Source organism: Salvelinus fontinalis, chromosome 21 (assembly GCF_029448725.1).
Source record: "Salvelinus fontinalis isolate EN_2023a chromosome 21, ASM2944872v1, whole genome shotgun sequence".
Classification (NCBI taxonomy): Eukaryota; Metazoa; Chordata; class Actinopteri; order Salmoniformes; family Salmonidae; genus Salvelinus; species Salvelinus fontinalis.
Genome location: NC_074685.1, coordinates 31,272,646 through 31,297,755, shown reverse-complemented (window position 1 = coordinate 31,297,755; position 25,110 = coordinate 31,272,646). Strand labels below are relative to the sequence as shown.

The 25,110-nt window shown below is 45.0% G+C and overlaps 2 protein-coding genes across 6 annotated transcripts in view; one reads left to right on the top strand and one right to left on the bottom strand.

Moving 5' to 3' along the window:
- LOC129818648 (netrin receptor UNC5C-like) overlaps positions 1-16,782 on the top strand; it is a 190,196-nt gene extending 173,414 nt beyond the window's left edge. For all 3 annotated transcript variants that reach the window (XM_055874750.1, XM_055874752.1, XM_055874751.1), the window contains 7 exons: positions 3,645-3,732; positions 3,869-4,046; positions 11,478-11,711; positions 12,312-12,461; positions 12,548-12,712; positions 13,378-13,556; positions 13,876-16,782. In XM_055874750.1, coding sequence (XP_055730725.1) covers positions 3,645-3,732; positions 3,869-4,046; positions 11,478-11,711; positions 12,312-12,461; positions 12,548-12,712; positions 13,378-13,556; positions 13,876-14,035 — 1,154 coding nt within the window. In that variant the 3' untranslated portion in view covers positions 14,036-16,782. The remainder of the gene's footprint in view (positions 1-3,644; positions 3,733-3,868; positions 4,047-11,477; positions 11,712-12,311; positions 12,462-12,547; positions 12,713-13,377; positions 13,557-13,875) is intronic.
- Positions 16,783-17,234: 452 nt separating this feature from the next.
- The window catches only part of LOC129818650 (bone morphogenetic protein receptor type-1B-like), a 114,447-nt gene continuing 106,571 nt past the window's right edge, over positions 17,235-25,110 (bottom strand). For all 3 annotated transcript variants that reach the window (XM_055874759.1, XM_055874757.1, XM_055874758.1), the window contains 6 exons: positions 24,937-25,075; positions 24,076-24,268; positions 23,489-23,786; positions 23,095-23,270; positions 18,993-19,123; positions 17,235-18,880 (listed from right to left, as the gene is read on the bottom strand). In XM_055874759.1, coding sequence (XP_055730734.1) covers positions 18,755-18,880; positions 18,993-19,123; positions 23,095-23,270; positions 23,489-23,786; positions 24,076-24,268; positions 24,937-25,075 — 1,063 coding nt within the window. In that variant the 3' untranslated portion in view covers positions 17,235-18,754. The remainder of the gene's footprint in view (positions 18,881-18,992; positions 19,124-23,094; positions 23,271-23,488; positions 23,787-24,075; positions 24,269-24,936; positions 25,076-25,110) is intronic.

Here is a 25,110-nt window from a genome sequence, read left to right as displayed (position 1 = left end):
GCCTGAATGACGGGTCGCCATTGAGCACAGTACAGGGTCATATATTTAGCCAGATGGAATTGTGACGGCAGACTCTCTCTAAGCTCTCAGAAGTCAATTGTTGTCAAACAGTGGGATTAAGTCAAACTAAGGAATCCTTTTCAACATGAGTACAATTAACTTTAAACTGAATAACTATTCCGGTAAGGCTGTTAAGTGATTTATAAGAAAACGTCCCTGCAGATCCAACTGGCCCTAGCCATAAGCAATTACCAGACCACTTTGGACTTTGTCTAGACTAGATTGGAGATTTGGTGCTTTCATACACTCACAATGACATTGATTTGAGGTGCTTTATCAGTTCTCCCCCTGGTACAGTTCTAGAGCAGCCCTTAGTTAGTAGCTGACAAGGTCTCCTCGTGGTGACTGTTATTAGGAGCTGCCTCCTTAAAGTGACTTAGCGCAATGTAATAACAGGAGTAAGAGCCTCTGTGGAGGCTGGACTGACACAGAGATCATTCTCACATCATCCCCCCATTCCATGCCTTCCTTCCTTCCCACGCTACGCTCCATCCAAGGGAGCTCTAGCTTTCCATTATTTCATTATGAACAGGAGATGATGCTGTGATCCTGACACCGCTTCCCCTCTTATTCACCAGGGATCACCCTTATCCTCTACACATGGCCTGCAATGGGGACTAACGCCATATTGAAGCATGACTCCCTGGAGAGAGAGATGGAGGGGGGAGCCAGAGGAGAAGAGGAGGGGGGAGCGAGAGGAGAGGGGGAGGGAGGGGGGATCGAGAGGAGAGGAGAAGGGGAGGGAGAGAGGGAAAGAAGGGAAGGGGAGAGAGAAGGGGTAGGGTAGGGAGAGAGAGAGAGAGAGATAGAAGCAAAGGGGAGAGAGAAGGGGTAGGGTAGGGAGAGAGAGAGAGAAAGAAGGGAAGGGGAGGGAGAGAGGGAAAGAAGGGAAGGGAAGGGGAGGGAGAAGGGGTAGGGTAGGGAGAGAGGGAAAGAGAGATTTGACTCTGAAAGAGTGCTCAAAGCTCTCGGCGCTCAATCAGAGCATGGGTTCCACACAGTGCGTGACAGGGTTGTAAGAGTAGCTGGGTGCCTGGCTGCTCAGGGCACAGAGCACAAGGTTGGTACAGTTCTGCTCTGTTTAGGCCTGTAATACTGCTTACATGATCTGTGGTGTTCCCACGTCGCACACATGTGGTTTGTTTTTAATGCGCCACAGATGCAATGATGACAGCTGGGAAAAACAGGCGGAAACATTAAAGGATAACAACTTCTAGGGTTTCTGGAGTTGTTCCTCTGGAAAACCGTCTCTGGCTGATGTTCCTGTTTAGCCACCTCATCATGTTACACAGGCAGAAAGACGAACACATCTGTCATAGGATATGTTTTCATTCCTGGGTAATTAAATACTGTGTGGCAGTAGGAGAGTTGGGCATACTGTATTTAGCATTTCAACTAATATCCTTTTTTTCTCTTTGAAGCATTTCTCTAAGTGAATGCAGGAGTGCTCTCTCTCTCTCTCTCTCCCTTTCTCTCTCTCTCCCTTTCTCTCTCTCTCTCTCTCTCTCTCTCTCTCTCTCTCTCTCTCTCTCTCTCTCTCTCTCTGTCTCTGTCTCTGTCTCTGTCTCTCTCTCTCTCTCAATTCAATTCAATTCAAGGGGCTTTATTGGCATGGGAAACATGTGCTAACATTGCCAAAGCAAGTGAGGTAGATAATATACAAAAGTTAAATGAATAATAAAAATTAACAGTAAACATTACACATACAGAAGTTTCAAAACAATAAAGACATCACAAGTGTCATATTGTATATATACAGTGTTGTAACAATGTACAAATGGTTAAAGTACACAAGGGAAAATAAATAAGCATAAATATGGGTTGTATTTACAATGGTGTTTGTTCTTCACTGGTTGCCCTTTTCTTGTGGCAACAGGTCACAAATCTTGCTGCTGTGATGGCACACTGTGGAATTTCACCCAGTAGATATGGGAGTTTATCAAAATTGGATTTGTTTTCGAATTCTTTGTGGGTCTGTGTGATCTGAGGGAAATATGTGTCTCTAATATGGTCATACATTGGGCAGGAGGTTAGGAAGTGCAGCTCAGTTTCCACCTCCTTTTGTGAGCAGTGAGCACATAGCCTGTCTTCTCTTGAGAGCCATGTCTGCCTACGGCGGCCTTTCTCAATAGCAAGGCTATGTTCACTGAGTCTGTACATAGTCAAAGCTTTCCTTAAGTTTGGGTCAGTCACCGTGGTCAGGTATTCTGCCACTGTGTACTCTCTGTTTAGGGCCAAATAGCATTCTAGTTTGCTCTGTTTTTTGTTAATTCTTTCCAATCTGTCAAGTAATTATCTTTTTGTTTTCTCATGATTTGATTGGGTCTAATTGTGCTGTTGTCCTGGGGCTCTGTGGGGTGTGTTTGTGTTTGTGAACAGAGCCCTAGGACCAGCTTGCTTAGGGGACTCTTCTCCGGGTTCATCTCTCTGTAGGTGATGGCTTTGTTATGGAAGGTTTGGGAATTGCTTTCCTTTTAGGTGGTTATAGAATTTAACGGCTCTTTTCTGGATTTTGATAACTAGTGGATATTGGCCTAATTCTGCTCTGCATGCATTATTTGGTGTTTTACGTTGTACACGGAGGATATTTTTGCAGAATTCTGCATGCAAGAATCTCAATTTGATGTTTGTCCCATTTTGTGAAGTCTTGGTTGGTGAGCGGACCCCAGACCTCACAACCATAAAGGAAGATGGCCTCTATGCATCCCTGTCTCACCCCACGACCCTGTGTGAAGAAATGTGTGTGTTCTCTCTCTCTCTCTCTCTCTCTCTCTCTCTCTCTCTCTCTCTCTCTCACACACACTCACTCTCACACTCACACACACACACACACACACACACACACACACACACACACACACACACACACACACACACACACACACACACACACACACACACACACACACACACACACACACACACACACACACACACACACACACACACACACACACACACACACACACACACACACACACACACACACACACAGTAGCCTATCCGCCTGATACAGTATCTGTGTAGTGCTGTGTGATTTCCCTGCTAGATGCTGACTGCCACCCTTTGAAAGGTTCACTACAAGGACATGGGAAATCAATGCGATGTCTGACAAACCCTGGAGACAGAGAGAGGGGGGAAATCTCCCTGAAAAACAGAGCATGCAGGACATCAAATCAGACACAGATGGAGAGAATTTAAATCACTGCCTCATAGCCATACAGTTCAGCATTGGGATGAGACTAGAAAACTCATTGACGTTGTCTTATTCTGCCATATAATGGGTTCAGTGTGTGGCAGTATTTACACTACAGTAAGAGACAGTGGGAAGGGGCAGTGATATGGCTGTTGGTGGTTTGGCCTCATGATGTCTCTCCCAATGTTTCTCTCTGTCTGTCTGCTTGGGGCCCCAGGGCTGGGCAGGGGATAAACACTGAACACAGAATGACAGAGCATGACAGGGAGATGTCTAGAGGGCAGTGCTGGGCTGGTTAGACCACTGTGTGTGTGACTGGAGTGTGTGTGTGACTACGGAGCGTGTGACTACAGTGTGTGTGTGACCGTGGTGTGTGTTGTCTCCACAGGGGTGAGTCTGCTAGTTCCAGCGGGAGCTGTCCCTCAGGGTAGAGTCTATGAGATGTACGTGACCGTCCACAGGAAGGACAGCATGAGGTAACTGCAATCTCTTCTATTCCCTCTGGCTGTGCTGTTTACACCAGACACACATCTCCTACACACACTACCCATACTGTCACAACACTAACCTGTGTGTGTGTGTGTGTGCGCGTGTTTGCGTGCGTTCCCTCAGGCCCCCAGTCGATGACTGCCAGACAGTGCTAAGCCCAGTGGTGAGCTGTGGCCCCCCAGGGGCTCTCCTGACACGCCCAGTCATCATCACCATGCACCACTGTGCTGAGGCCGACTGTGGATCAGCCGAGGATTGGCTGATTCAACTCAAGACCCAATCACAGCAGGCCCAGTGGGAGGTGAGTGGCATGATATGTTCTCTGACATGCAAATGCGTACCTGACGAAGTGTGTGGAGGTGGAAGATGGTACTGGAAAAACGACTAAGGTCAATGTCATGAGGTAGGATGACAGTGGGAATAAAGAGAGTAGAGAATGGGATAAACAAATGTATCTGCACACACAGCACAAGCTCAATTAGAGACAGAGGATTGTGTAAGAACAGTTATAGGGAATAGCATGCTGGCATTTGCCCCCCAGGCTCTCTGTCTTTTCCGCTCTTGTGTGAGTGTGTCCCATCATTAAAAGCGGTGATGATAATGAGTTGTGTTGCCGTGGGCATCTCTGTGAACATAGCCCCATTCCTAGCCTCACAGCCCTTTGTTTTTAACACACACACACACAGACACACACACACACACACAATGGTTTAATTAGCAGTAGCAGGAGGAGGCGGATGCAGCCTACGCAAACGCCTCCGCACCAGAAACACTTCCTTAAAACTGGTTAGCCAGCCAGGTTGCACAAGATTTACTTCCAAATCCGACGTCGGTCCAGGAACAAAGGACGTCAAGGAGATGCCATCAAAACTCACCACTAGGGGTAACGGTGAGCGCTATTGCCATCAAGTAGACTTGGCTTTTTGCTTGGGTGTTGTGGGCGGGTGTGGCAGAGGGGCATACGCTGTGAGCTATGACTCTGGGGGTTGCATGTACAATCCCAGTGGTAGGCACTCATTTCATTATTATTTAAAAAACCTATCCCAAACCTTTAACTCGTAACTAACCATTTGAAATGAATGCCTAACTTAACAAGCCACGAGGCGCCGGCGACAGCAGCGGAGCAACCCGGGGTGGTTGGAGCAAATTCAAAATTCTACGTTTGGAGAAACGTGGACAAACGTCGGAATATAAAGTCAAATTTCTCAAAGCATGACATCTTGTTGGGTTAGCGCTGTACCCCCTTATGCTGCAGCAAATGTAGGCCAACCTGTCACAAGAAAAAAAGTTACCATGATGAGATGATAGGTCTGTGTGCATTGTGAATTGCACTCTATACCGAGATGGGCTATCTCTCCCGACCCTGAGCATTGATGCAGAGGCCGTTGAGAAGCCAGATTTAGATATCGCATATCATTTAACAGTTCCATTTCACGCCATGCTGTTCATATAAATACATTATTAGAATTTACCGGTTTTCTCACAGTTATTTATCCTGGGAAAAGGGAGTGTTTTTTGGCGGTAAATCCCGGTAAATCTCGGTAACCAGGTCCCCGCCATTCAACCCTAATAAACACACAAACTCCCACTTTCTCAGTTCAATAATACACTCTCCCCACAACACTCCCACACACTCATTCTTTCCCTGGCAGTTGAGACGTGCTGCAGTTGTCGGGGACCTTCTTTCTCCTTAGCTTCGGTGCAGAATTTCTCTTCTACTCTTATATGTGAAATGTAATACAATAGTTTGATAGTTTTTATGCAAAATAAATAACCTATCATTTATTCTTTATAATTTGTCTGGAAAGCATCTAGTTGTAATTTTGTCAGATAGACTGGGCCAATGTAGTATTGCCATGTGAAGGGAACTATTTGAGTGGCGGTGTAAAACATTGAAATGGTTCCATTTCAGCTAGCTGTCAGAACAGAGCCTCTGGGGCCTGGTCATCACTGGCCTGTCAACTGACACACGTCCATCCCCTCATACACAGGCCTATTATTCTTCAGCTGCTTAGCAACAGCCTCTGACCTGCTGTCATCCCATCAGAGCTGATAGAGCCCTACTCTACTACTCAAGGTCTGTGGGTGTCTTTCAGAGTTTCACCAAGATGTAGTCCTACAGGAAGCACTGGGGTGTTGACTAGTTAAGGGTTGTGTAGACGTGTGTTGGAAAGAGAACGCCACCCACTGGGAACTCACCGGTCGCATCAACGTTGTTTCCACATCATTTCAATGACATTACATCGAACCTACGTGGAATAGACGTAGAATGGATTTCTGTTCCCAGTGGATGGTTTCCTGTATTATTTCCTAGATCCTTACATTCCTATGTAAGTCTTAACAAAACAGTGGTCTTTCTAGTAGTTAAAGGTTGTGTAGAACACTACTACTGGGATAATCTCGATTCCTGTGTTATTTCCTCGATTCCTGCACTTAGAACAAAAAGGGTTCTAAAGGGTTCTTCGGCTGTCCCTTTAAGTGAACCCTTTTTGGTTCCAGGTAGAACTAGGGCTGTTGCGGTGACCATAATACCACCAAACAGGCAGTCACGAGTCATGACCGCAGTAAAATTCTACGTGACCATTAAGTCACGGTAATTCCCTCTTGTGCATTCTGGACATGTGTTAGTAGTACCCAACTGGTACTCAAGGCTCTATTGTCCCTCTAACCACTCTGACATCAATGCAAATGCAATCGAAAATCACATCAAACACTTATCATCAAAACAGTATATGCTTTTAAAACTCACCTCGATGTGGTTGATCAATTTGAAGAGAGAAGTTCAACAGCAGGTTGAAAGTGAGTGGAACACATTGTCGTTGTGGATGTTGTTTCAAAGCCTAACACAACGAAATGGACAGCGCTTTCTAATTCAAAACACCCATATGCATATTAGAGCTTATGCATATGCAAAGGATTATATGAGCCCAAACCTCCCAAAAAACTGAATTAAAGTAATGATTGTGCTGTTATGCAATACATAGCCTACTGCATATTACACATGGCAGAAAAACATGAGAAAACACTGATTCAAGTTATCTTTGGTACATAATTGGTCTAGCCTAAATTAAACAAATATTGAGTTAGCTTACTACTACTTTGTATTGGATACCGTAGCAATAGGGCATTTTTTGTATTTTCATCATTAATAAGCTGACACATTACCTTCAGCTATAGAATATCTCACCACCGTGAATTTCCATCTCCTCCCCTCTCTCCTTCATTCCTTTATCCAGCGTGCAGACTGGGGGGCCGTCAACAGTTTAATGAAATATGTTTCATTGTGAAAACATATTACTATCGATTTCCCCGAACAGATTTCACTTGGTTTCCCAAATGAAGCACTGGGTATCTGCAGGAACAGGGTTGGAGGTCTGCATGCAGAGTTTTGGCTCAACTGTCACCACGAAATAACCGGAGTAGCCTACCCGACATGAAACTAACCAGTGGCCTCATATGGATTACATGTCTTTTTTCTCTTGCCCCTATTCCTGCTCATTTGATAATGGGCCATTCTAAATTGAAACAAATGTTACATATTAAATTGAGAATATTCTGATGGGTGAAAATACAGTATGTTCACTTGATGAGACATCGTGTACAGCCTGAGGCAAGGAACAGAGCACAAACTTTTTTGCAACTTCCTCAAACCATCAATAGCCTATGGTCGCATAATGCAGCTCATATACACTGTATATACAAAAGTATGTGGACACCCCTTCAAATGAGTGGATTCGGCTATTTCAGCCACACCCGTTGCTGACCGGAGTATAAAATGTAACACATAGCCATGCAATCTCCTTGGACAAACATTGTCAGTTGACTTGCCTCACTGAAGAGCTTAGTGACTTTCAACGTGGTACTGTCAAAGGATTCCACCATTCCAAGTCAGTTCGTCAAATATCTGCCCTGCTAGAGCTGCCCCTGTTAACTGTAAGTGCTGTTATTATGAAGTGGAAACGTCTAGGAGCAACAATGGCTCAGCCATGAAGTGGTAGGCCACACAAGCTCACAAAACGGGTCTGCTGAGTGCTGTAGCACGTAACACGTAAAAATCGTCTGTCTTTGGTTGCAACACTCTTTACCGAGTTCCAAACTGCCTCTGGATGCAACGTCAGCACAAGAACTGTTCGTCGGGAGCTTCATGAAATGGGTTTCCATGGCCGAGCAGCCTCACACAAGCCTAAGATCACCATGCGCATTGCTTGCTGCCATTGGACTCTGGAGCAGTGGAAACGCACTTTCTGTAGTGATAAATCACGCTTTACCATCTGGCAGTCCGAAGGACAAATCTGGGTTTGGCGGATGCCAGGAGAAATCTACCTGCCAGAATGCATAGTTCCAACTGTACATTTTGGTGGAGGAGGAATAATGGTCTGGGGCTGTTTTTCATGGTTTGGGCTAGTCCCCTTAGTTCCAGTGAAGGAAAATGTTAATACTACAGCATACAATTGCATTCTAGACAATTATGTGCTTCCAACTTTATGGCAATAGTTTGGGGAAGGACATTTTCCTATTTCAGCATGACAATGGCCCTGTGCACAAAGTGAGGTCCATACAGAATTGGTTTGTTGAGATCGGTGTGGAAGAACTTGCCTGGCCTGCACAGAGCCCTGACCTCAACCCCATCGAACACCTTTGGGAGGAATTGGCATGCCGACTGCGAGCCAGGCATCAGTGCCAGGCATTGGGTGATGCTAGGCAGCCAGGCATCGCCCAACATCAGTGCACGACCTCACTAATGCTCTTGTGGCTGACTGGAAGCAAGTCCCCACAGCAATGTTCCAACATCTAGTGGAAAGCCTTCCCAGAAGAGTGGGAAGAGTGGGAAGACTGTTATAGCAACAAAGGGGGGACCAACCATCTTAATGCCCATGATTTTTGAATGAGATGTTCGACGAGCAGGTGTCCACATACTTATGGTCATGCAATGTATCTTTTGATTTCTAAGGCATTCTATGGTTTGTAGGCTACCATTCACAACTAAAGTTGCCAATAACTCTAAATCTACGACATAGGACCTGTTTCCAATTATCACTTTTACACACAACATAGCCACGCTCGCGCCGAATGGGAAAAATGTCCTTTCTATTCTATTCAGCTAAATTCAATCACATGTTTCTTACTATAAAATCCTATGAATAATGGCATATCTTGTCTGCTAAATGGTGCATAGCCAGATAACGTACAGTAGGCCAACTCATATTTTGTTATTCTGAAATACATTTTCTTAATATCATAATGTTTCTTTAGACATGCCTAAAATAAATTAGGATTTATTGTGATATTCTTATATTATATAAGAATATTATATATTCTTAATTTTTTAAAATTTATTTATTTATTTTTACCCGCTTTTTCTACACAATTGTTAGTAGTAACATATAGTTGTGTCTCATCGCTACAACTCCCGTACGAGCTCGGGAGAGGCGAAGGTCGAGAGCCATGCGTCCTCCGAAACACAACCCAACCAAGCCGCACTGCTTCTTAACACAGCGCGCATCCAACCCGGAAGCCAGCCGCACCAATATGTCAGAGGAAACACCGTACACCTAGCGACCTGGTCAGCGTGCACTGCGCCCGGCCCGCCACAGGAGTCGCTAGTGCCCGATAAGACAAGTATCCCTGCCGGCCAAACCCTCCCTAACCTGACGACGCTAGGCCAATTGTGCCTCCCGGTCGCGCCCGACTGCGACAGAGCCTGGGCTCGAACCCAGAGTCTCCAGAGCCACATTGTAAATGTAGATGTTCCAAAAGCGTGCATCAGCGGCTTGTATGTGACTTGTATGTGGCTTGTATGTGGCCTGGAGGCCGGGTAAACATGCTAAACATGTTTATCTTATTTAGCAGTCAATTATGGTGAGACCGGCAGTCTTTTGCATGACAATAACGGGCTGACAAAATGTCGAGACCGCCACAGCCCTAGGTAGAACCCTTTTGGGTTCCATGTAGAACCCTCTGTGGAAAGGGTTCTGCATGGAACACAGAAGGGTTCTTCTACCTTGAACCAAAAGTGTTCTACCTGAAACCAAAAAGGGTTCTTCAAAGGGTTCTCCTATGGGAACAGCCAAAGAACCCTTTCAGGTTCTAGATAGCAACTTTTTTTCTAAGAGTGTAGAATTCTAGATACAGCAGTGGGTTTTAGACTAGTTCAGAGTTGTGTAAAAGTTTGTTGGAAGGAGAAACTAGATTCCTGTATATTTTGACTGCCTAACCCATCTGCAGTCAGTGTGGGAGCGACTCAGAGGAAGATGAGGGTTTGATGTGGTAACGAGAGACTGGTTTGAGGCAGTGGAGCCTTTTTTCAGCTGTTTGTTCTACTGCATCACCAACACGCATGTCCTGTCGGTCTCAACACATTCATCACCATGTTGCCATATTGCATCAGCACAGTGAAATCTGATGATTATCAACTGACAATCTGAAGCCTACAGATTGTTCTAGAAGCTTTAATCGATGGGTCTTGGACTCTCTTTTCCAGCTCCGCAAAAAAATAAAAAAATAAACCATGGATAATAGACATGAGAATCTCCATGATGTTGATGTTACTACTGTAGGAGGTATGAACATTTGATGAGGAAGTCATCTGTAATATACATACAGTGTTTAATGTGGGCTACGTAGCGTGTGACTATGACGGATTGCCTCTGGGCAGCCAATAAACCAAGATTGCAACGTGAAAGCGTTTAAACAGAGAAATAACTATTGATTACATCTCAGCCTGTCAGCCACGTGGATGGTAATATCCGTAGGTGATGCCTGGCTGCTTTATATCAGCTTCTCTTCCCGCTGAGTTGAGGCCAACCACACACATACTGGAGGACTGGCGATATATTGCTTTTGCTGTGACATGCGCTGTCAGAAGGGTAGCTCTCCCTTCTATTCTCACCATAGAGAGAGGCAGTCAGACAGTCATAGGGACAGAGATTCAGCGTCTGGCTCTTATATTACCGTCGTACAATGTGAATAATCAGACGTCTTCGTGATGTGTGCAGCACAGTGTGTGTGTGTGTGTGTGTGTGTGTGTGTGTGTGTGTGTGTGTGTGTGTGTGTGTGTGTGTGTGTGTGTGTGTGTGTGTGTGTGTGTGTGTGTGTGTGTGTGTGTGTGTGTGTGTGTGTGCGCGCACGTGCGTGCGTGTGCGCATAGCAGAGTGTAATGAGTACCATGTGTAAGTCAGTAAGTCTCTCCTCACAAAGAGTCTTTCAGCACGTGTGTGTGAGGCCTTAGCCCAGTTTTCCACTGTATTGTAATCATCCCCCTAGTGAGGAACACTCATACTGTCCCCCAGGATCAGTTAAAAAGCCTAATGACCAGCTATAATACTGCTGTTAAATGCCCCGGCTCCAAATAGAAAAACTCTCTTACACACACACACTACGATGGTGTCATTCCTCTTCTCTCTGTCTGTCTCACATAATGGGTTGAATGGATGCCAGGCTGTGTGCTGCTCATAGGAGCGTCAGGATTACAGAGCTCAGCATGCCTCTTGACCCAGTTAGACCCAGACACCAATAATGAAACAGGAATATGCTCTCACATGATCCAGCATTGTCACTGGGGGGACTAGGAGAGGGCCATTATGCTAAAACCTCAAACATGGTGGTCTATTGTTAGACATTAAACATGTGGATGTATGTAGGGACTAGGCAGGCACATGTATACATTTACATGGATACTGTAACCACACACACTCTCACCCCCCCCCCCCCCCCCCCCCCTCTCTCTCTCTAGGAGGTGGTGGTGGTAGGAGAGGAGAACTTCACCACTCCCTGTTACATCCAGATGGATGAGGAGGCGTGTCACATCCTGACAGAGACCCTAGGGACCTACTGCCTGGTGGGCCAGTCCTGCAGCGCGGCCACCACCAAGCGGCTCAAGTTGGCCATCTTCGGCCCCGTCACCTGCCCTGCTCTGGAGTACCACATTAGAGTATACTGCCTGGACGACACACAGGACTCACTCAAAGTAAGAACAATTGTGTGTGTGTGTGTGGGGGCTATCTGCATGCGTGTCCGTGTGGCGGGGGGAGGGCGTGTGTGTGAGGCGGGGGGAGGGCGTGTGTGTGTGTGTGTGTGTGTGTGTGTGTGTGTGTGTGTGTGTGTGTGTGTGTGTGTGTGTGTGTGTGTGTGTGTGTGTGTGTGTGTGTGTGTGTGTGTGTGTGTGTGTGTGTGTGTATAGGAGTAGCCAGCAGATGTGTTATAAGGGGAGATGAGCACATGCATTTGAATATAATCTCCATCATCAAGCTGCTCCCAGAGAAATGATGCCGTGCCCTCACAAATATGTCCTCCCCCCATCACAACACATTAGAATACCTCTATCTCTACCTCTACACTGAAGAAAGATAAGGTGTCATTATTACTTTTGGGAGGAGAATAGGACCTGGTTATTTAGTTTGGGATGCAGGGTAATGAGAATTGGGAATGATCATGTTGAATGTAGAAGTGAATGTCAAAGGTTGTGAATGTTTCTAGATGGATTATATCCCATAATTCTCTGCTTCAAACAGCGTGGATAGAGTGGTTGTCTCATGTCTTAACCCTGTGTGTCTCTGTGTTATTATAGGAGGTCCTACAGATGGAGAAGCAGATGGGAGGGAAACTGCTGGACGAACCAAAGACCCTGAACTTCAAGGACAGCACCCACAACCTGCGACTGTCCATCCACGATGTCCCACACACACTGTGGAAGAGCAAGCTACTAGCCAAGTACCAGGTACGCACAGCAAACATGGAATGTAAAGACACACAAGCACCCTTGGTGCCAGTATTAACCCCCTCCCCCACCCCTTCTCTCCCCAGGAGTTGTCGTTCCAGCAGGTGTGGTCTGGGTCCCAGAGGAACCTCCACTGTACCTTCACCCTGGAGAGGTTCTGTCCCAGCACCGTAGACCTGGTCTGTAAACTGTGTGTCCGACAGGTGGAGGGTGAAGGACAGATCTTCCAGCTGGACACCACCCTCTCAGAGGTAAGGAGATATTAGAGTGTCCAGACAGAGTACATACGTATAGTGTACTAATAAACATTTACATGCTGAATCATGCATACATGCTCAGACAGATCAGACTAACTTGATTTAGTCGGACTTACTGCTAACTTGAATTGAGGCTGCTGTTATATCGTCCATCCCTGTCTTTTTCCATGTCTTTGTCCCTCCTGGGTATTGAGTTTAGCCTTCTGTCAGTGAACTAATTTACTCAGACAGTGAGGCTTGAGCCTGCTGCACAGACAGCCCTCTCGTTGAGAGCTTGTCTGTTATGAGTTACAAGCATTACTGGTTTTATATTTCATAGCTCCATACAGAGCACAGCTCTAAGGGAATAATCACAAAGAGAATGGTGGAGTAGGAGAATATTGGAGCAGAGATGGGACAGGGAACATTGGATAGTGTGCTTTGTGTAACTTGCCCTGGCCCTGGCCTTAGTACTGTAGACACTCGTCTCTGTCTGTCTGGGGATTTCTATCTGACTAGAGGCTAGCAGCTGGCTAGACAATTTTATGAAGGCATGCACCAATTCAAATGAGAAATACATTTGGAACCCTAACTCCAGCAATCAGCTCCCAAAGAATCATTTCAGTCAATTCAAATAGTTGAACCCTGTACTGACATCAGTCTCTCTCTTGCATCTGCAGGACACCCAGAGCATCGACACGTCTCTGCTGGACCCAGCCAGTAACATCACAACCCTGGTGGGGCCCAATGCCTTCCGCATCCCCCTCTCCATCAGACAGAAGCTCTGTGGCAGCCTGGACGCACCACAGACCAGAGGCAACGACTGGAGGATGCTGGCACACAAACTCAACCTGGACAGGTATTGATGGGACTGGATGATCTGTGTGTGCGTGGGTGCGTGCGTGTGGTACTGTCCAGTGTTACTGAAGCTTGGGCATCTTTTTTCTTCTCTCTCCATCTCCCTCTCCCTCTCCCTCTCCCTCTCCCTCTTCTCTCTCTCTCTCTCTCTCTCTGTCTCTGTCTCTGTCTCTGTCTCTGTCTCTCTTTCTCTCTCTCTCTCTCGCTCTCTCTCCTTCTCCCTCTCCCTCTCTCTCTCTGTCTCTGTCTGTCTCTCTCTCTCTCTCTTTCTCTCGCTCTCTCTTTCTCTTTATCTCGCTCTCTCCCCCTCCCCCCATCAGGTATCTGAACTACTTTGCCACTAAGTCCAGTCCTACCGGGGTGATTTTAGACCTGTGGGAGGCACAACACTTCCCCGACGGGAACCTTAGCCGCCTAGCTGCCGTGCTGGAGGAGATGGGTCGCCATGAGAACCTCATGCCCATGGCAACGGACCACTGACACCTGTCCGTCAAAGAACAGGAAATTCCAGGGAGGAGTGAGAGATGAGTCAGGGAGAGAAGGAGTGAGAGTAAGAGCGGCAATCTGTTAGCTGACATGCAGGACAGGCAGAGGCCGACATTTTTTCAATCAGGGAACACACAGACATAGTGTCACACACACACGCACATACTTATCATAGCCATGCTCCACTTACAGTATATTGGAAGTAACACTTTGACAAAGGAAAGAGAAAGTTAGTCAGCTCTGTTTGTTCTCTCCCTGGTACAGTTTCCTTTACCGTGATACAGTTTCCTAGGAAACGCTTGATAGTGCTGTCCATATAGTGGATGTGGTGACAGACTGGCTCAGAGCATAGGACCATGGGAAGGAAGGGGTGGGGCGGGGCGGGGAAGGCCCTCCCACTCCACCTGTCCCCATGGCTCCCCATGGTAACCCCTGTAAACAACATTAATGTTGAATGACTCGTCAATATTTCTGATGAAAGAACTTGTTTCAGTGACTATATAGGTCTGTATTTAATAACACATCCATTTATACACAAATATCTCTCCTTTTGTATTTTATGCAGCCTGATATTGAGTTTTCCAGTGTGTTCTTTTCCCCTGCTTTCGTTGCACAGTTCTTTGTTTTCATTGTGCCATAGTGCTACCTAGTGGATTCTCTTAGTAATGACACCTACTGTACAGTCACTGATACAAAGACAATAGCGCAACCTGTACATAAACAAAACATTGAGAACTGTAACCTTTTACAGTGTAAGACTGTCATTATTAATATTAGCTGTTATCATTCATGTGGTGTATTATTACATTGTTTTACAATTATTTTTTGTTACGTTTTATTCTGCAATTATTTACAATTTGCATATTTAGTTTGAAACGATTATATTTGGGTTTATATTGCGCTAGCAAGGGTTTGCTTGTTAGGCCATGAAACCCATGATGCTGATACAAGGAACTGTCTGAGAGGTCAATGAAAGGTCAGTCAGTCAAGTCATCTCTCACTCACAGCATGCCAGTCAGCATAGTCAGAGAGGAAGCGAGAGGGTCCACTCCTGTCAAAATCTGTCCACACGGGAATACAGCGGTAAGCACACCGCCTAACTTCCCGCCTTTGGGACAACGACTCCCATTGTTAGGGTGGAGACATGAGCATCTCGCCATTATATACAGATCTCTGGCATAGTGGAACATCGCAATCTGCTCTCATCGTGTATGGTCCCCTGATGATGACCTTGTCCAAATGAGACAGAACCAGGGTAGAGGAAGAGATGGGAGTCTGTCTTCCAAGGTGGAAGATGTGTCGTTTGTTGATAGACAGACGGTATATTCTGTTAGGACTGATGCAGCCTGATACGATTGCCTTTTACCAAATAATTGATATTGATGTAAAATTCCACACTAATGTTCTCTTTCATGAAGTCTGAATACTTGTAATCTGATTGTTTCACATGAGCAGATTACTAAAATCATACACTGAGTATAACAAACATTAGGAACACCTTCCTAATATTGAGTTACACCCCCTTTTTGCCCTCAGTACAGCCTCAATTCGTCGGGGCATGGACTCTACAAGGTGTCGAAAGCGTTCCACAGGGATGCTTACCCATGTTGATTCCTATGCTTCCCACAGTTGTGTCAAATTGACTGGATGTCCTTTGGGTGGTGGACCATTCTTGGTACACACGGGAAACGGTTTAGCATGAAAAACCCAGCAGCGTTGCAGTTCTTGACACAAACCGGTACGCCTAGCTCCTACTACCATACCCCGTTCAAAGGCACTTAAATCTTTTGTCTTGCCCATTCACCCTCTGAATGGCACACATACACAATATATGTCTCAGTTATCTCAAGGCTTAAAAATCCTTCATTAACCTGTCTCCTCCCTTTCATCTACACTGATTGAAGTGGATTTACACCCTTCAGAGCCTGGTTCCTCTCTAGGTTTCTTCCTAGGTTCCGGCCTTTCTAGGGAGTTTTTCCTAGCCACCGTGCTTCTACATCTGCATTGCTTGCTGTTTGGGGTTTTAGGCTGGGTGTCTATACAGCACTTTGTGACATCGGCTGATGTAAAAAGGGCTTTATAAATACATTTGATTGATTGATTTAACAAGTGACATCAATAAGGGATCATAGCTTTCACCTGGATTCACCTGGACAGTCTATGGCTTGGAAAGAGCAGGTTCTTAATGTTTTGTATACTCAGTGTACCCCTAACAGTTACTGTTGACTTTCAGTGGGGGGAATGGAAATAGGTGAAATCATGTGAACTTTGACAGATTATCGAATTATTTATCTTGCAAATGGGAAAGCATTAAGTATAAGGATTTTATGATAGCATATTTGTATTATATGATAGCATATTTGTATGTGTACAATATTTGAAGATAACTGTCGACCCAACATTCCTTGAAAAGAAGCAGCGCTGACAATAGTCGTTTGATTAGTTTTGGTTCCCCAAAAAATATTGACAGTTGTGTGAGCATTTTCCTAAAGCCGTCTATGCAAACTTTGCATCCTTTATTAAAAAAATGTGCGTACTGAAAAGTGCTAGCCGTTGCATTCCATCGTTCTCCTGAGGCTTCATGGGTAATATTGTATGTATAGTGAGAATGTGGCCAATTCTGTTCTGGCATTCATCATGTTACTTGCAAATGCTTGCATTTCCTCTGTTAAGTTCCTGTACAAAGTGTAAGAAAGAATTTTTAAAACTAATAATAAATTATATTTATATGCAACACTGAATGCAGAATCCGACTCTTCTTTTCCACTTCCTGGTGGCCTTCTCCGTTCAATCTGCATTGCTGAAGCATTACAGATTGTGTGATAGAAATGGGAAGGTCATTTCCGATTGAGAGGACATGCAGCGTTTACCATGAATGCAGTCTCCACTAACGCGGGAACATTGCCTTTGAATTTCAATTAGGCTGTAACTCTGAACTTCCGCGATACAAATTGAATAGAGCCCTAACACTAGCTAGCACAACCTTAACCCAAGCTTCATGTCCCCAGATCAACCCCAAACCTAGCCATAACCCACATTTTGGTTTATCTTACTTGAATCTATTTATCCTGGTTTTCTCTTTGGTGTAGGATTTCCTTTAGGATTCCTGTAGGATTTTTCTGCAGTTTTCCTGTGTATGTGTGTGTTCGTGCATGAGAGAGAGAAATTCAAATAATCTAAAAGAGAGACGATATGGGGACTGACAGCATTTTATTAGGGAATGTTCCCCTGGTCCACACACTCTCTTATACACATATATACAGATTAAATAAGGCACACGCCATAGTGGACACTCAGCGAGTTATTCTGTACACAAGTCAAAGGCAAACAACCAAAACATATTTAACATTATTATTAAGTCCATCATTATCAATACATTGCAACATTGTTATTTACAATTAAATTCTGTGAGGGGGAGAAAACGAGAATATTATAGTAGCAAGACAACCATGAGTGAGTCCATCTTGGCATGACTCAGCTAGCCTGATTAGGGCAATTCCACGTGAAGTAACTCAAGAGTTTTCACTTTAAAATGTATGTCAAACAAGAAACACACAGTCATTCTGTTACCAAATTTAGCATCTGCACTGTTCTTCAAGTTAATGTGTTTTTGTTACATTTTAAGTGGAAGTTGTTAAAATGTGTCCTTTTGTTGTATGGTTTGTTTAACTTTGCAATCATCGGTTTTTGTTTGACATGTAAAAACATTTACATTTGAAAGTAAAAAAATCTGATTCTCAGCATCGCTCTGTTACCATGGAATTGCCCAGTAACATCACTCCCATGCTTTTTAATTAACCATCAGCTTCATCAGAATCATAACATAACGATGATCCGTTTCTCCTATCGTTAGCCCTTGATAAAGAGACATTTCAGGGGATTAAGAATGACTCTTTGGGATAGCCAAATGGCCCCAAGTCAATATTGAAGCAATGTGTTTTCCTGTACGAATAGAACCAAATACCTGGGTTTCTAGGGCAGTGATGCTGCAAGAATTACTGAGTGATCGACATCCCTTCCAACAGTATGCAGAGATTTCTTTACCGTTGCAAAACTTTGGGTTTGAAGATAAACAAATAGGGCCAGTTGCTACAGCACAACGGGGGAAAAAACAAAGTCTTTATTTGAACTAGCCATCATAACCCTAGATAACAATGTCGTTAACATGGCATTAAGCTCCATGAACATTGTGACATTGTTATGACGGGTTTTGAAGGGGTTACTGTGGCTCGTTGAATTAAAATGTTACCGCGAAAACAAAACAATACTGTTATATGGCTTTAGATGGGCAGAGCAGGAACTCCTCTTTCTCGTCCCTCTCTTGGCCACGTGGGACGGAGTGACTCCTCCTCTCCTGCAGAGGGTACTGTCTGTCCTTGTGTTCTCCCCTCACTCACACAGCCACTCCGCTTTCACAGAAAGCAATGCCAGACCAGACCAGACCGGCTCAGACCAGACTGGCCCAGAACAGAAACTGCCCACTGGGACTCTCTCTGTCTTGGCAGTGGCACGGGCAAGAAGAGAGCAGACCCTGAACCTGGGAAAACCCACTCTTTCCCTCTCACTCGCTCTTTCCCTCTCTCTCTCATTCTTTTAATCTCTCTATCTCCTGCCTTGCCCTCCTCCCGTGGGCCTGGCAGAGTGGCCCTAGGCCAAGGACATGTCTCTAGGGGATGAGTGTCTCTAGGTGGCGGCAGGAGGAGCAGCAGCGTGTCACAGTTTGATGTCCTGAGACTCAGACATCTTGGCCAGGGTCTTCTTCACTCTCAGAGCAGTGAGGCGAGATGCAGGGTTGTGGGCCCAGCACTCCGTCATCAGCTTCCCCATCTGTCTGAGACACTGAACACACATACCAAGGTCAGAAATCAACATACACTCATCAAACACAGTAGCATGTGTATGAGTATACTGAGGTCAAGCATATAACAGAATCACAAAGATTTTTCCTTACCTCATCACTGCTCCAGCGGTTGGCGAAGGAAGGTCTCTGTCTCTTGATGCACACCACCTCCCTCATGTCTTCATAGGAGGGGTCAGAGGACACCAGGTCATGGTAGGGCAGCTGGTACTCCTCTACCATGCCTACAGGACATGAGGCACATGGAGAGAGAGAGATGTTAGATCTTGACATTCATCACAAAGCCCACTGATATTGCAAACTACTTTAATGACTTTTTCGTTGGCAAGATAAGCAAACTCAGGGATGACATGCCAGCAACAAACGCTGACACTACACATCCAAGTATATCGGACCAAATTATGAAAGACAAGAATTGTACTTTTGATTTCGGTAAAGTCAGTGTGGAAGAGGTGAAAAATGATTGTTGTCTATCAACAATGACAAGCCACCGGGGTCTGACAATCTAGATGGCAAATTACTGAGGATAATAGCAGACGATGTTGCCACTCGTATTTGCCACATCTTCAATTTAAGCCTACTACAGAGCGTGTGCCCTCAAGCCTGGAGGGAAGCTGAAGTCATTCCGCTACCCAAGAATATTAAAGCCCCCTTTACTGGCTCAAATAGTCGACCAATCAGCCTGTTGCCAACCCTTAGTAAACTTCTGGAATAAATTGTGTTTGACCAGATACAATGCTATTTAAAGTAAACAAATTGAAAACAGAATTTCAGCATGTTTATAGGGAAGGACATTCAACAAGCACAGCACTTACACACATGACTGATGATTGGCTGAGAGAAATTGATGATAAAATGATTGTGGGGGCTGTCTTGTTAGACTTCAGTGAAGCTTTTGACATTATTGATCATAGTCTGCTGCTGGAAAAGAATATGTGTTATGGCTTTACACCCCCTGTTATAATGTGGATAAAGAGTTACTTGTCTAACAGAACACAGAGGGTGTTCTTTAATGGAAGCCTCTCAAACATAATCCAGGTAGAATCAGGAATTCCCCAGGGTAGCTGTTAAGGCCCCTTGCTTTTTTCAATTTTTACTAACGACATGCCACTGACTTTGAGTAAAGCCAGAGTTTCTATATATGCGGATGACTAAACGATATACACGTCAGCTACTACAACACTCAACAAAGAGCTGCAGTTAGTTTCAGAGTGGGTGGCAAGGAATAAGTTAGCCCTAAATGTTTCTAAAACTAAAAGCTGTATCTGGAACAAAACATTCACTAAACCCTAAACCTCAACTAAATATTGTAATAAATAATGCGGAAATTGAGCAAGTTGAGATGACTAAATTGCTTGGAGTAACACTAGATTGTAAACTGTCCTGGTCAAAACATATTGATGCAGTAGTAGCTAAGATGGGGAGAAGTCTGTCTATAATAAAGCGATGCTCTTAGCAACACTATCAACAAGGCAGGTCCTACAGGCCCTAGTTTTGTCACACCTTGACTACTGTGTCAGGTGTCACCAAAAAGGACTCTCAGAACAGGGCAGCACGGCTGGCTCTTGGATGTACACAGAGAGCTAATATTAATAATATGCATGTCAATCTCTCCTGGCTGAAAGTGGAGGAGAGATTGACTTCATCACTACTTTTATTTATGAGAGGTATTGACATGTTGAATGCACCGAGCTGTCTGTCTAAACTACTGGCACACAGCTCGGACACCCTTGCATACCCCACAAGACATGCCACAAGAGGTCTCTTCACAGTCCAAGTCCAGAACAGACTATGGGAGGCACACAGTACTACATAGAGCCATGACTACATGGAACTCTATTCCACATCAAGTAACTGACGCCGTTAGATTTAAAAAACACAATAGAACAGCGGGGACTGTGAAGAAACACAAACATTGACGCACGCACGCACGCACGCACGCACGCACGCACACGCACACGCACACGCACACGCACACGCACACGCACACGCACACACACACACACACACACACACACACACACACACACACTTAGTACTGTAAATATGTGGTAGTGGTGGAATAGGGGCCTGAGGGAACACAGTGTGTTGTGAAATCTGTGAATGTATTGTAATGTTCTCAAATTGTATAAACTGCCTTAATTTTGCTGGATCCCAGGAAGAGTAGCTGCTTCTTTGGCAGTAGCTAATGGGGATCCATAATAAATACAAAATACTGTGACATCCCAGCTGAGAGAGTAGTAAGATGATACACAGTGGAACGGGGTAAGATAACTGAACAGTAGGGGTGTAACGGAACACGTATTTGTTTGGACCTGGGTTCGGTCCAAACTGTGAACCCGAATGAATACATATGAGTAGAAAAAAAACATTTCAGGCTATTCCGTTAAAACAACTAGATCCTATGCGTATGTTGTAATCAAAATTCAAATCTTAATTGCCGCACTTCAAATGATCCTTTTAGCCGTGTGTGGCACACACGCTAGGAGATATCTAATCAATGGAAGACGGAATTAAAATGACGCAATTAAAAGTTAAAAGGGGAAGGATATGCTACAACAACCAAGAGTCAACAGGTAGGCTGTTACTTCATATTCTGAATGGAGTTGTTGTTATCTGTAACTGTCGGACAGGGGGAAACGCATGCAGCCTCAATTAGCCTACCTAGCTAGCTTAGCTAACTAACTTCTCTCGGTTTGATGCAGTCAAGACAGGTACTACCAAAGACAGTATGACGATAGGCGGACACTGCTTCTCCAATAGAAATTCCTGATCACACTTGTAGGCGATCTCATGGCGACGCTGGCTAGCTAAGCTCATGCGCAGGAACACGTCATCGGGTCTAACGGTCGTCATCGGGTCTAACGGTCGTCATCGGGTCTAACGGTCGTCATCGGGTCTAACAGTCGTCATCGGGTCTAACGGTCGTCATCGGGTCTAACGGTCGTCATCGGGTCTAACATGTTCAACTACTTGACATTGGCTCAAATCTAGGTTGTGCCTTTAGATTGAGAGAAAATTAACATCTAAAGGAAGAAAATGTCCCTTTTGTCATTGACTTATCAAACCCCGGCCTGGTCTGCTTGGTCTGTTTCACAAGCATTGCCGGAAGTCTCGCAATGTTGCGCCTCCGAGGATAGAAACTCTGTATACTACGTTGGATGATAAATAACCTAGCTATGGCAAGCTAGAAGTTTACTAGCGTGAGTCGGCTTGGTTGGTTACCTTCTCTCTCAGTCTCTCCCTCCATCCTGCTTGCTCCCTGTGTCACTCGCTCACACACCGCATAGCCTCTCAACCTCAATCTCCTCTCCCTCGCCTTTTATCAGCTTTAGTTAATAAAGTAGCTTAACAATTTACTTTTCTGCTGCTTCCCTCACTCGGATCGGACCAGGTCTGCATTCAACAAGGTCTATACGGAACGGGATTACCTGTCCTCAGGTCTGTTTGTAACAGGTATCTATAGTCTATATAGAGACCCGGGGTGGGTAAGCCCCAGGTCCATTTTGGAAGGGGTCCAACTTTTTGGACCCATGAAGACCTCTACCCACTCTATATAAGCAAACCCAAGCCCAAGTTGTCAAGTAATTGACCAATGCACCCTGGTGTGTTGCGCTTACTACAGATAGATGGACCTCCAGGGCCACATTCAGTTGCCAAACGTTGCAGATAGAAATGCCATGAATAGAGCTGATGTGATTCCTTATTCTATATGTCAGAAAGGCATGTTTGTTCTAGACTGACTGTTTCTATCTGAACGTTCCAAAACATTGCGTCCTGCTGAGTGGGAGATGAGAAGTACCGCGCTACAGACGTGCCACCTTTATGAGAGTGTCTACAGAGTTGTAATACCTGATTGTGCTCTCATCAGACATTATATGGTTAATCTATTCCTGGGTTAGTTTAATATCTTTTTCCAAATGATAAAAAATGTAGTACGTCAATTTATTTTCCCGCTGTACTGAAATGAACGGTGACCCCAAAACCGCAATATGTACCGAACCGTGGGTTTGGTGAACCGTTACACCCCTACTGAACAGGATAAAAAAATAAACGTTTGAATAAGAAACATTTTTAATTGGACAAGCATTTTGGCAAATATCTGCATGCACATGATCAAAGATCACGTCAGTCTACTTCACATCTAAAAAATTATATCAGACAGTGAAGCAGAGCATTGTGGGCTGTGTCTGACCTCCAGATACGCAGCGCCGGGCGATCTCCCAGAGGATGAGGCCGAAGCTGTACATGTCGGCCATGATGTAGGACTGAAAGTGTTTCCTGTTCAGACTCTCGTCCAGCACCTCTGGGGGCATATAGCGCTTTGTGCCCACCCTGGTGTTGGGAGGGATGTCCACCTCGTTGGTGTCACTGAGAGACGCAGGAGTAAGGAGAGAAATACCACATCTTTTCATCAACATTGCACCTTTAAAACAACACAGTCTTTGCATTTCTGGACTGATGCTGATTTTTACCGGAGTGAAAAGTTTAGAAACATAACAAAGTAGAACAAATCTGCTCTATAAAGATGTTTCGTTATTTCTACATTCATGACCTGATGTATGTCAGATGTCCCTTTCGTGTCCTACCTGATGAATTTGACGGCAAGACCCAGGTCTGCGATGCAGCAGGCCCCGTTCTTCTTTACCAGGATGTTCTTGCTCTTCAGGTCTCTGTGGGCGATGGCCGGCTTGCCCTGGGTGCCAAAGATCTCTGTGTGGAGGTGACAGAGGCCTGACACTGAGGAGTAGGCCAGCCGCAGCATGGCCTTGATGTCTAGCGTGGTGGACTTGAGGTAGTCGTACAGAGATCCACTCTCATGGTAGTCTGTGATCAGGTAGAGCTGGGTCCACGAGCCTGTTCCCTTGATGTCCGCTGCTATGAAGCCTGGGTAGGGATGAGACGGTGGGGAGAGATCTTTGAGGAGATGCAAAGGGCTCAATTCAATCTGTAGCGTGGAATGTCTGCGTTGTAATGCGGTTGACATTTAAAGGTAACTTCCGGTTGAACTGACAACGCAGTGTTTACTGTGAACACGGATTGTAAATCGCGCTACAATGCAGATTTTCCGGCTACGGATTGAATCAAGCCAAAAGACACACACATGTAGAGAAGCACACAAGGAAGTGCACACACACAGGTGCACACACACACACACACAACCCGCTGTCCTTACCCAGTATGTTCTCGTGTCTCATGAGGACAGTTTGGTAGATCTCTGTCTCTCTGAACCAGCTGGCCTCCTCGGTGGTGAAGAACACTTTGACAGCCACTCTCTCGCCTCTCCAGCGACCCATCCACACCTCCCCGTAGCGGCCCTTACCTATCTGCTTCACCATCTGAATCTGCTTGGCTATGGTGCGCTGCACCTGAGCACAGGACAACACCCACACCGTCGTCAGCGCCAATAAAATAATAATCGTCGTCAACAATGAACATTGTAATCGTCAAGATCATAATATCCTAATATCATAATCACGATTTCTGCATCTAATTCAACAAACCCACATCCTAATCCTGATTTCTGCATCTAATTCAACATAACTAACCCACATCATAATCCTGATTTCTGCATCTAATTCAACATAACTAACCCACATCATAATCCTGATTTCTGCATCTAATTCAACATAACTAACCCACATCATAATCCTGATTTATGCATATAATTCAACATAACTAACCCACATCATAATCCTGATTTCTGCATCTAATTCAACATAACTAACCCACATCATAATTCTGATTTCTTCATCTAATTCAACATAACTAACCCACATCATAATCCTGATTTCTGCATCTAATTCAACATAACTAACCCACATCATAATCCTGATTTCTGCATCTAATTCAACATAACTAACCCACATCATAATCCTAATTTCTGCATCTAATTCAACATAACTGTCCCACATCATAATCGCGATTTCTGCATCTAATTCAACATAACTAACCCACTGAGAGAGTACCACTGTATTGCTGGACTGATTTTGCCATTGGTTGCTGATGTGTGTGATGTGCAGTGTTGAGCTCTCACCAGCAGGGGGAGTCCTGATCCTGATCCAGAGCTCTGGGACTGTTCTATTAGGTCCTTCAGAGACTCTCCAGGGGGAATGTAAGTCTCATCCTGCTCCAGACCAATACTGTAGTGAGGCCGGGACTCCTGACGCTTATACCTGGAAGAGACACATTGGTAAAGCCCTTAGTAATG